The 12,378-nt window shown below is 39.7% G+C and overlaps 1 protein-coding gene across 8 annotated transcripts in view; it reads right to left on the bottom strand.

Annotated features, from left to right (window-relative positions):
* LOC117551857 (golgin subfamily A member 6-like protein 22) overlaps positions 1–12,378 on the bottom strand; it is a 103,793-nt gene that overhangs the window by 88,759 nt on the left and 2,656 nt on the right. For 6 of the 8 annotated variants that reach the window (XM_034224922.1, XM_034224923.1, XM_034224926.1 and 3 more), the window contains exon 2: positions 12,190–12,339. In XM_034224922.1, coding sequence (XP_034080813.1) covers positions 12,190–12,339 — 150 coding nt within the window. Of the gene's footprint in view, positions 1–12,184; positions 12,340–12,378 lie in introns of those variants that run through there. The other 2 variants (XM_034224928.1, XM_034224929.1) reach the window with 2 other exon arrangements.

Here is a 12,378-nt window from a genome sequence, read left to right as displayed (position 1 = left end):
AAGGCCATTGAATTGAAGAGGAAGTTGAGTTCATAGATAAAAGAGTACATGAGCATACTTAAACACACGGAGACTACTGTTCATTTTGTGGTACTGAATAACTCTGTGTTTCTTTGTGACTGAACGTTGGTTAGTGGAGGAGATGTGAAAAATATAGGTCACAATGTTGGTTTTGTAAGGTCAATTCATACTGTTACTGTACATAAGATAATGTTACAAAATGAATTAAGCCTTACAATTCCTGTCACCCAGCTTTTTGATTACTATCAGGATTATTATTGGAGAACAAATTAGGAGATGTGTGGAGGGAGTTAGTGGGAAGTACAGAGAGATAAAGAGTCAGACTTAGAGAAAGAGATGGGGGGGGGGGGCGTGAGAGAGAGACCCAGCAGTTCTGGTGAAATATCGGCCACTCTATTGCTGTGGTGACAGGGGTCACTCTGGGAAAAGGAAATCAATGCCGAGAGCAATGACTCACAGGTCAACACAGTCCTCTGTGTGTGTGTGTGTGTGTGTGTGTGTGTGTGTGTGTGTGTGTGTGTGTGTGTGTGTGTGTGTGTGTGTGTGTGTGTGTGTGTGTGTGTGTGTGTTAAATATAAGCGTGTGTTTCAATTATGCATACGCTAGTGTTAAGTAATGGTATGTGTGCAAATTTGAGTTTATGTGACTGCAGAATATGGGGTAGTGGACCATTAACCGAAACCCAACCACATGGAAAGTTGAAATGTATCTTATGTATGTTGTGTGAAGTTAAAATGTAATGCATGCTGCAGAAAGACAGACTACCTTTATATCTGCTGTGTGAATAACTTGCTATTTTTAGGCACATGTTATATGTTAAGCAAAGATAAAATATTTTAGATGACGCTAATTAATGCTTTCTGACAACACCAGCACTCTACTCTCCAATTATCCTTCACGTTACGCATCGTTTGCAAGCAACAAAACCCAAATCAAGCGCATCAACCTAACAAAAGATTTTATTTGGAGAAAAAAAATGTTAAGCACTAAAATGTTGTTTCTTTTTAAAGGATTTTATGGTGTACCGTTGCTTATTAAAATAAGGTGGGCTTAAATACATGTGTACTAAACAACATACAAAAAAAACAGTCAAACAAACACACAAAAGACACACCAGATTTTCTCCTCCAATCAGAAAGCATTCATATTCCAATGCAGCTGCAATGTGACAGCGAGAAGACCTGGCATAAGCAGAGGTCAGCGGCTAATTCAGGTAGGCTGTTTGGGTGTGCAAATGTGTGTGTGTGTGTGTGTGTGTGTGTATATGCATGCCTTATATACCCTTGGGTTAGCAGGAGTTACGACCTGCTTACATTATTAAGGTGAGTAGTAGGCTGTGTTGTGTATGCCTAAACAGCCAGTCCATTCATTACAGATGCAATCCCCTAAGTACATGAATAAGCACACGGCCTACTCTGCCTCTCTGAACTGTAAAGGAGACAAAATATTGGTGTGATGCAGAGCGCTTTAGATAAATCAGAAACAGGAGCAAATTAATAATAAAGGAATAAAAAAACATTAGCTGATTAAGTATGTATGGCAGAGTGGCGGCTGTAATTTACAGGCAGCTGGGTGGGGTGTCCGGAATAAGGTCTCATTACGGATCACAGTGTGTGTGTGTGTGTGTGTGTGTGTGTGTGTGTGTGTGTGTGTCCATCCCGCTAGTAATCAGTCACCAGTGGTCTCCGCTTTATGAAAAGGCCTGCAATCTATGATAATGAGCTCTGTGAAGGTTATGACCACGGTAAACTCATTTGTTAGAGGGAGGGCTTATGGGCACGCGTGCGTACGTGTGTGTGTGTGTGTGCAATGCAACTATCCCATTTAACAGTGGTTAGGAAATATACTATTAAAAGCGTAATCTGTCATTTTCCACAAGGGGTGTCTCAATTAAAACGACAAAAGCTTTTTACAGGAAGCCAAATTATCCACAGAGGTCTCCTCCTATCTATAGAAAACAGACCAGGGGCCTCATTTATAAAGGGATATACGCTCAAAAAATGGCGTACGCCAGTTTCTACACAATGTTTGCGATTTATAAAATACTAACTTGACGGGAAAATGTGTGGTCCTCCACGCAAACTCTAACCCATGCGTACGCACTAAGCACAACAACGGGAGAGACGAGAAACTGCGACACCATTGGCAGAAGGAAGAATGGAGAGAAATATGTGGAAATAATACCATAAATAAAATGTTACCTCTCATTTATCATATATGAAGAATTCATTTTCAAACATTGATTAAAGCCAATCTTAAAATGATTAAACAAACGCCTGTTTGCGACTCCTCAGTGCTGGGACACAAACCACCAAATACAAAAACATAATTCAGATCCAGTCGTCATGACTCCACTCCGGAGGGATTCCCCGATCATTTCTTACAGTTTCTCATCAAGGGGGGGTCTCCTGTCCCCGGTGCAAACACACTGCCTGAGGAAGGCTATGTGTATTTTTTTTGTCATTAACCTTTTTCGGACCACTCATTTATTTATTTTGGTGACGATCCGGCCTCCATGCTGCTACTCTGGTTCAAACTGCATCCACCAAACAATATGATTTATCTCCACCTCCCCAAAATAACCAAAATCTGACACGGTGTGAGAAGTATTTTTTAGCTGTTCTATCGTCATTTCCTGCGATCTTCTTCATAAAGTCAGTCAGAATGAATGAATGAATGAATGGGCGTTTCTTTGACTATTTATAGGCAAATATGGGCGTTACGCAAAAGCTGCACCGCATTTCGAGACGATTGTGATTTATAAAAGGGAAACCGGCGTAGGAAGTGCCGCACGCACTTTCCTCGCCGGTACGCAATGTTTGGTGAATCGGAAAATGTCGGAACATTTCTGTACCTATTTTTTGGATTTCTACTACGTAAGCAACCTTCCCACGTGAATCCTACGCACGGTGACTTAAACCAGTACAAGCATAAGTAAAGCAGTATCACCAGAAAAATCTGTGTTTCTCCAAAGGAATTCAACTCCTGCTTTAGTTTACTCAGCTTGTGTTCTGATAACTTGACATTTGATGACTATAACCCTTCATCTAATTAAAAATGACAAATATCTACGTAAAAATATGACTTAAAATTGTGTAAAAACCTATTTCTGACATAAAACCACAACTCTTACACATCACAGACTAAATATGTCCATCAAAGGATACATTGCATATACAAAATTATGGGGGGATTTTTCGATGTTTAAAACAAATTGGAAACAGTTGGGATAAAATATGTGCATAACTTTATACACATCTAGTTGTTCTTAGACATTTTACTACATATTTTATGCTTAAAGTAATGGTCAAATCAGAGAAAAACAGAGACCATTACATGGATGTTGCATCACATCACTTAGCTTTCTCACTCAGTTAACAAACATGAAGGAAAATGAAGGAAAGACAGCAGAAGTGGCAGAGCAATACGAGAAAGAGTACTTGAAGAATGGTAATATTAAAAGTAGAAATGCAAGCAGTGCTTCTACTGTATGAAAGAAAAAGAGAAACAAATTCATTCCAGCAATAGTCCTTCACAGAATCGCTGTGAATTACTTTTGTTTGCCTTTTGTTTCCAGCCTCCAACCTCGTCAAATTCTCTTGTCTCCTCCTGTCTCATCGACTTGCCCCTCACCCACGCCTCTTCTTTTCCCCGCTCTTTTTTCCCCCTTCCCCACCTCACTTTTGCATTTCTTGTTTCTTTTCTATCTGAAAATAACCCTCCATTTACGCAATCATTCCATTTCTCTGCTCCCCTCCATTCCTTTTGTCTGGAGCTAGGTCAACTGAAAGCAACAGAGGAGAAAAAACTAAAGCAGGAACATGTGTGCGTGAGTCACCAGATCACAACAGAAAGCGAGGAATATAAAGAAAAAAAAGATAATGCGACTCGTGGTGATGGTGACTAGAAGTAACACGCCAGCGTCTTGCTCTACTATGTCAAGAGACGCATGTTTATAGTGAGTGTACTAAAAATGTGGACTTTAATTTTGTCCAGAGTGAGCTTGATGCAAGTGTAAAGTGATGCAACTATGATAGCCTACAGGAAAAACATACTCACATCTAATGCCTTATGTACAGCGTGTTTCATATTGAAAATATACTTTAAAGGCACGGAACATACAACAATGTACAATTCGTACACAGACCATTTTATTCAGTTTTGAATTCTACATTCTCGTTTCTTATGAAATCTTCTGAAAAAAGATATTGTCCTATCTTGAAATATGCAGAGTGGAGTTGTGTTTACAACAGCAATGCAAGACTTGATTCTAAAAAGGGTTCAAGGAGACACAAAGTCCATATAATACACCTTTCTTATAACCTAATGAGGAAATATACCTAACTCACAATGGCAGATGTCTGCCTTGTGTAGAGAATATGCAAAACATTTGCATGATAACCTTTTTTTATGAACTTCACCTGTCTATTGGAAGAAGCTAATGGTTTGCAAGTTAATTCTGCAAGATATCGCCCCAAATGCTAAGAATTAGCATGGACTGTAGCGAGCGGCAGATTATTTTTATGAGCACAAAATGCTAAGCGTTAGCATAACCTGTATCAGTGGGGGCAAATAACTATTATTTTTATTAGCAAAGATTAATGTTGAGAGCAGAGGCAATCCTGGCCAAGACTCTGAATCATCATCCGAGTCATCAATCGTATATAAATATTTTATTAAGATATCAAATCATGGGAATTTATACTTGTTAAATACATTTTCTGGCAAAGCAAATTGTGACCACCAAACACAGTAGGTGCGTTTGATTTTTGTATCCAACTATAAAAGTTGTGTCCATTAAACTTTGGTCTCAAAATCAAAGTGTATTAGCATGCAGGTTAGGGAGTCGCAGTCATCCGGGTGTATCAGATGGACTAGTTACAGTCCCATCCTGTAGCTGATATATTAACAAAGGTTTACAAGGGCAGAGCACTACATATGTAAGTTTGGCCTTATGGCTGACCTTACAATGCACTTAGTATCCTGTACAGGGAGTAATGCTGCAGCCACTCCTACAAGCCATTTATTCCAGCTAACGACCGTCAAGCACTCATAAATCAGCATTAGGAACCTCTCTCCCTCTCTCTCGTTTAGTTCCCCCTCTCTGTGGCTCCCTCCTTTCCTCTGATATTTTCTGTCTCTTTCTTTCATGCTTTCTTGTCTTTGCCATTGTCCACTAATTTGTACATTTAACCATCATAGAAATTGCAACTCCATCATCCCATTTACGCCTTCTTTGTGTTTGTACCCACCTCTTCTTTTTTTTCTCATTCTATTTCCTAATAACATGTTCATCTTTTTCTGTGCCCCACTAGTCCCCTTTCCCACTGGACAAAAAAACATAAGAAGCACTCAAATCTGTCTTTTGTCTTCAGTGGGACAGGTTTCAATCCACATTAATGTCCGGGTCAAATGAGTCTGCAGCAGTTACAGGTATTTATAGCTCCAGCTCATTATCAAAGCTCATCGTTAAAAGGGATTTGGACCATTACTATAATTTATTAACTTTCAATTAAAATAATCTTCTAAAAGCCATAAGACTCTAGAAAAAAAAAGTTATTTTAAAACTCATCCACACCATCAACTCTGCTTTCTAATATTTACTAACCCTGGGTTCCTACGCGTTTACGATACACCAGAAAAAAAACTGACTGTCAAAATAGTTTACTGGCAAGAAAAAGGGTCTGTCGCAAATAATAGCGGTTTTTCCTGTGTTGGAAAAACCTGCATTTTTGCTTAAAAATGTGTATTAGTCTCGCTTTTCTCCCTTCAGCTCCTCGTCTTCTTTTCCCACCATTCCTGAAGTGTATGTATTGCTCCTTTTACTTCCTGACATCCATCCGTCCTCACCCACTCCTTCAGAAATTCCTCCCCTTGCAGATAGAGACGGCATCCCTGAGATGTCTAACCCGGTATTGGCACATCTATTGATTTTAATTAAGCTAATTAGTTCATTATTTGAAGGATCAAACGGGGGCATCCATTACTGCATGGGGAGAGACTGGGAAATGGGGGGTTCTGGATAGGGTGGGGGCAGAGAAGTTAATATGGTAATGAACGCGATCAATTATCACTCACAGCAAAGTCATTAACAACAGCATTAGCATAGTCAACCATCGCAACCCCCTGACCTCCCCCACTCTCTCATTCTCACCCTCACACCAGCTCTGCCCCAAGCAATGCTATATATATGTGTGTGTGTGTATGTGTATGTGTATGTGTATGTGTATGTGTATCTGTATGTGTGTGTGTTTTTCAGTGTGTGAGGAAGGGGGGGGAAGAGACTGGTTAAGGTCAAAGAGTTCAGGGACTGTTTTGAATGCAGACCTGAATTGAGTTTCCACCTTCTCTCATTGACTTGATCCGGGCCCTCACGTCTACACAGGGTCAGCCACGTTTGGAGCAACTGCCTTTTTGCATTACTCCCAAAACAAGAAGAGCTTACAAGGTAGCCAGCTTTATTCTAATATAGATCACTTGTAGCTAATCAAATACCAATAATGCTATTAGAACTTAACTTGCTGAGAAGATGCCACATATTTTCCTCCGCTTTAAGACACTTTTACTGGCCTGCGAGGCTGTGAAGGAATCAGGCCTTTCCTACACCCAGAAAATAACTAAACCATACACTCCAGCACGTGCACCAATCGGCTCCCAAATACCTCTCTGCGAGTGCGACTATAAAACAAAATCACGACTTTTAACTATGCTAAAACCCATCTGGATCCACCGCACCTTGGCAAACAAAAAGGATCTCTTTTGTACTTAGCATTTAGAAAGGCTTATTTTGAAGCCATGCAGTAGCACCTACAAAGGTTCGTCTCTCTGTACCTGCAAGATTCTCTTCATGGTTAAACGCACTTATTCCAAGTGGCTGAATGAAATGTTATTCTCAATGCATCCGGATGATGTGTGGTTGAGAACTGTATCAATTCTAAAAGCTGTGGTCATCCTTAGAAGAAGGCTGTTTTTGTTATTTCCATTAAGGTTTTCCTCCAACAGCTACGCCATAAGTTACTTATTTTGTTATGTACTGCGTAGTTGAAATGGCTCTTAAGAGAGCTTCTATAGAGGGTTTCTCCCCATGACAGGAAAAATGATGTCCTCATTAGCATGGATTAAGTCATGAGGCCAATTTTCTCATTTGGTTCCGGAGCATTTTTATAGCCCCTGTTCTGTGGTTTATGGGCAATGTCATAAATAGTCACTTTGTGAATCGCACCAAAAATTGGAGACTATCATCACAGCTGGAGACTTTCCCGACTTTCAGTTGGCAAATTTATAGTCGACACTTGTTATAAGCCATTTGCTTCTCCTCGGATACAAATAAGACAAAATAAATTAGGTTTAAGTTGTTAGCCCTGTTTTTTATAAAGAAGAAGAGCTAACAAGCATCGAAAATGTGATTTGCAAGAAGCACACGTCTCCAGTCTGAAAAATGTGTTTACTAACATGTTTGAATATTCCTGGTATGGTAATCATTTGAGAATTGTGTGGGAATGGTGAAATGGCAGGATGAGTAGATCAAAGACAAGGCCAGTGATCCCAAATGATCCCTACTGATCTGTTTTGATCTACACTGATCCCCCTCAGGCCTCCACAGTCCCCCACACTGCCCCGCAGGCCAGAGGCTAAACTCTGGGAATTAAGAAATCTACCCAATAGACACACAGACTGCACATAATGTGCACACACACAAACAAAATGTGCAAAAAAGCCTGGATACTGTAACGGATGTAAAAAACATACCTTACCAAAGACTTAAAAAGGACCAAATGATAACAGAAAGCTCTGGACTAAAGAGTTAAACCTACAACTACCGACTGAGCCATGTTATTAACATTACCCTATTTTATATGTCTCAAAACGAGGGTGCTTTATTCATCTTCCCACTCATTGAAACCCACAATCTGGCCAACAAAAGTGTCCTCAAGCACGATACTGAATCCTTGCCACTAAGTTGTTCTGTAGCTGCTCTTGTGACTTTGACCTCTCTGGAAGAACGCAAGTGGAAAAAACATCACTATAGAGTTCAATGGAAGTGCCAATTTTATTGTATTATATTATTACTAATCCTTAAGATGCCAAAATGACCAACAAGAGTATAAACCAGAGGACTAAAGGACATTTCTTTGAGAAACTCCTCAGCACTCATAATAATGCTTTTTATTGTAACCAAATGAGACAAAGAAAGTTATTCCATCATTTTTAATTGGCTGGAAAATCTGCCAGCTATGGAAAGTGATACTGGAAAGAGCACCGCAAGGACTGGGAGTCTACTTCCTAACACGAGTACATATACTCTGAGTGCTGTTTTAGAGTCTATCTGCAACTGGAACAACTTTCTATGATTTTTAATAATCCTTAAATACCTGCGTCAATGAAACATGACAGGATGAATTGAAGTTCACTGCAATGACTTTGGCATAGAATGACTAAAGAAAGTTTGACCAGGGAGAAGCTGGTGGGGTTCATCAGGTAAGGACAGTAGAGTCATAACTTTTGTTCCTATGACTTCAATATTGAACTGAACTTATGCGTACTGAAAGCATTTCCTGTAACCACAGGTTAACATAGATATTCCGTATAATTCTAAGTACTATTTAATTCAGGGTTATAAAGTATGCAGGGAACATGATGATGCTACATATGTCCTTGGATGGATGACATATAGTCAACAGGCTAATTGCAGCAGTCTAGAACAGAGAACACAAGCCTTGGATTTCATGATATTATGACCACAAAACAAACTCTGTTTAGTGTCCATTACAGTTCAACCCTATTGTGCATCAACAAGACCATACACTACGATTCAATCAGACGTTAGCTAAGCTCCTATTACAGAGCTCATTGCATCGTTTACATGGTGGAACGTTCCATAAGTAGCTCTAAATGCTCTTCATTTGATTGGATTTCACATTATGGACATCAGAGCAGAAACACACTGTTGTCCCCTGGCTATCCTAATAGACTGTTGAGTGAAGGAGTCCATTTATTTGTATTTGTTTACCAATCCAGACCCTGAAAACATACAAAGTAACCGAAACAGACAGTGAGAGCATCGTTTTAAGACGGGTGAAAATGGAGATTCAAAAGCCGAACCAGGGTCGATAGCACGGCAACACTTCCCTCACACTGTGTCTTTTGGCGGCTAAACTAACTTGTGCAACTGAATGAACAAAAGGAGTCAGCTGAAAGAATTTCATTTGATCAATTTCCACATTTTTCTCACCTATTACTCTTTAGCTGTATTTTCTTCTGCCAAAGAGCTAAATAAAGTGCCTACAATTCAATTACAGTGAACATGTGAAAACTCTTAAAGGTCTTGGTTATTCTTACCATTCGTTACGCATGTATTGTGATATAGTTTGCAGGAAAATATTGTACACACTATTAAGTAAAGGCATCTAAGAAAACACTATGGAAGAGAAACCAAGGATTTATTTTCCGTTTTGATTAAGCAATTTGTCATTGAGGAAAACACAATTTCAGAACGCTAAAATGGACAGCTTTGAGTTGAGAAGTGCAAAGCATTATGTTACCTGAGCCTTTGAGACCGGCGCAGAGAGCACACAAAGCAAGCCCTCTGACCTTCTCCATAAAGCAGATAAGTACTTTGATGGATAAAAGGCCATAATTATTTTTCTGTGTGCAAAATTCACTCAGAAGGGGGAATATTGAATGAAGCCTGGGCCTAACTATAACAATACCTTACGGCCACTACATCAAGTGGTGATGTCCATACAGTCCTGCTTTGGACAAAAGAATACATTTGGTAAAGCATTTCTGCACTCAGCTTCCCACCTCCACTCTTCTTAGAATGAATAATAATGTGTGGTTTCCTCCAGAAAATGGCCACAGACTTAAGAAATAATAAGAGAGGACTTTTTTCAGCTTACATGCAGTCAAATAACACAACTGCGCGAGTCATTAAAAACAGAAACTGTTGCGCGGGCGGCTCCAGGCTCGTCCTTAATGCTTTTCTACATTGCCAATATTCTGCACACTGATATTGTTCTGTGTAAACAATGAGGGATTCTCATGGTCTTAACTGTTAACCACAGTCAGGGTCTGATCTCCGCTGATTGAATTCTCTAAAGTCAAAGATGCCTTGGCCTCGAGAAGCGCACACAAAGAAATGTTCTTGGAGGCAGATACAGCAGCATAGCAAAGAAAGCCATGAGCTGTTATTCCGTTTTAAACTTGCTTTGTCGTTTTCTCTCTTTTGTGTTAATTCTGACGTGCTTATGCATTTTGGTATTTGTATTTAGATGTTGTTTATGATTAGGAATGTCCTCCTTTTGACATACGCTGCTTCACTTATTACCAAATACCTGACCTTTATTTGTATAAAATCCCAAGGATAAAAGTTGGGTTTGCAAATAAATTCCTGTTAAACTTTCAAAGGTTTCTACTTTCTTTTACTTTAAAGTTATTGTGCTCTTTATTCATATATGCACACTCAAGAGGAGTCTCTGTATTATCAGGGTGTAGAGATTGGATTAGATTTAAAAAATGTTAAGGTTGTAGTGTTGTCACGATACCAATATTTTGGTTTCGATACCAAGTCAAGAATTGCGATTCCGATTCTTTTTTGTCAAAATAGATTTGTATATTAAACTAAATAAATGACATTCAACACAATGAGGTCTCCGACAAAAAATAGAACATAACCTCACTGTCAGAGATATAGCTAAAATCAGGGCTGCCAACATTTGAGTTCAGCTTGGAGTGAGATTTCTTTTTTGGTGAACCGAAAAAAGAAACGTTCATGTGTACAGTGTTACAAATGTATTGAACATGTACAAACTAGGGTTTCCCATTAATTCACTAACCAGATGCTAACAATGCAAATAGTGAGTTTGGTAGAAATATATTGTATAATAGTAAAGTTATTTAAGATGATGCCATAGTTATTGAAGATGTTACATTATAAATATTCCCCAAAATTATTCAAAAGCATATTCTTCCAAACTCTCTGCTGTAGTATGACCACCAGGAGACTATTATGTATGTAGTGAGTTTGGTAGTAATAAGCTGTATAATAGTGATTGAATATTATTGTATTCTCTTTTTTGGGAGTTGCACTTTGCAGACGGTCCCTGAGCACTCGTTTCTTCTCCGGCAGCGGATAGAGACCAATGTAATGTGTCCAGCTCGGAGGATGGCGCGTATTGGCTTTTTTTGATCAAATGTGATTGTAGTTCGTTGTCAACCTTACCACGGTACTTAGGAGACGTCATCTGTGTCTGAATAACGTTTTGTTCATGAGTTATTGATCCGTGAAATCAGAATCTCCCAATATCGTTCCAACTTTACTGAACCAAGCCAGAAGACCGTCTCATTTCGTAGACTGCTCGGTTTGCTGTTCCTTCACTTTATATACATTTATTTTGGACGAAAACTTAGCGTGAGGAAAGGCAAGTGTGGCGTGAGTGCGTGACTCTCACGCTCAATGCGTGAGTGTTGGCAGCCCTGCTAAAATACTTCCAAATGTCACTTCTGGCGCCTTTGTTGTCAACAAGCCGAGGCGCAGCGGCAGTTGCACTCCCACTTGCAGCCATGCTTCTCGTTTTCTCACATGCTCTGGCAGCTAGCGCGTGCACGAGAGAGGGGAGGGACTTAGAGCGTGCTTGAGAGGGGAGGGACTGCAGGCACGGCTGCAGTGCAGGGAGTGGAAGCAGAGCGTTGAACACACACGTAACGGCGCTTTCTCACAGGAGTACTTTTCCCCGTCATTCTTAAAGTACCGATACTAATGAAACGGAGGAATCGTAACGTTTTTAACGTCAGGGTATCGCGGTACCTTTCAAGTATCGGTACACCGTGCAACACTATAAGGTTGTAGTCTTTTTATGGTTTTATTTCATTGATGAATATTTGTCTTCAGGAGATATATTTGGTCCCAATACATGAAGATGTTACTATATTCTTAGAGAAACGCATACCCAAAAAGTAAAAGAATGGTAATATGTACAGTATACTTTGAAGCACTTTTTATCCAAGTTACCCTGCGTGTAATCCATTCAGATAGATCTCTTAAAGACAAAGGAAATGAATAGCATAACAAGACTGTAAAACAGAAATATCAAAGAAAATGAAAATACTCTTTCTAGGTGAACTACTTAATTGAACCAAATTGCTATAAAAAAATGTATAACACCTTACGTTCAGGATGGGATCTGAGGCGTGGAGCTTCATTCCCCGACAGGAAACCTTGTTGTCAGCTTCCATCTGCAGATCCTCAACGGTCTCGACCAGCACCTGGTTCTGCTCTACGAGGTCATTCGCATAAGACCACAGGAAATTCACTTTCTTCTGCAAGAACAACAGCACAGAGGGATCAAACGTTGGTTC

This window comes from Gymnodraco acuticeps, unplaced genomic scaffold (assembly GCF_902827175.1).
Source record: "Gymnodraco acuticeps unplaced genomic scaffold, fGymAcu1.1, whole genome shotgun sequence".
Lineage (NCBI taxonomy): Eukaryota > Metazoa > Chordata > Actinopteri > Perciformes > Bathydraconidae > Gymnodraco > Gymnodraco acuticeps.
Note: the sequence above shows the minus strand (reverse complement) of the source record. Positions and strands in the feature narration are given on the sequence as shown.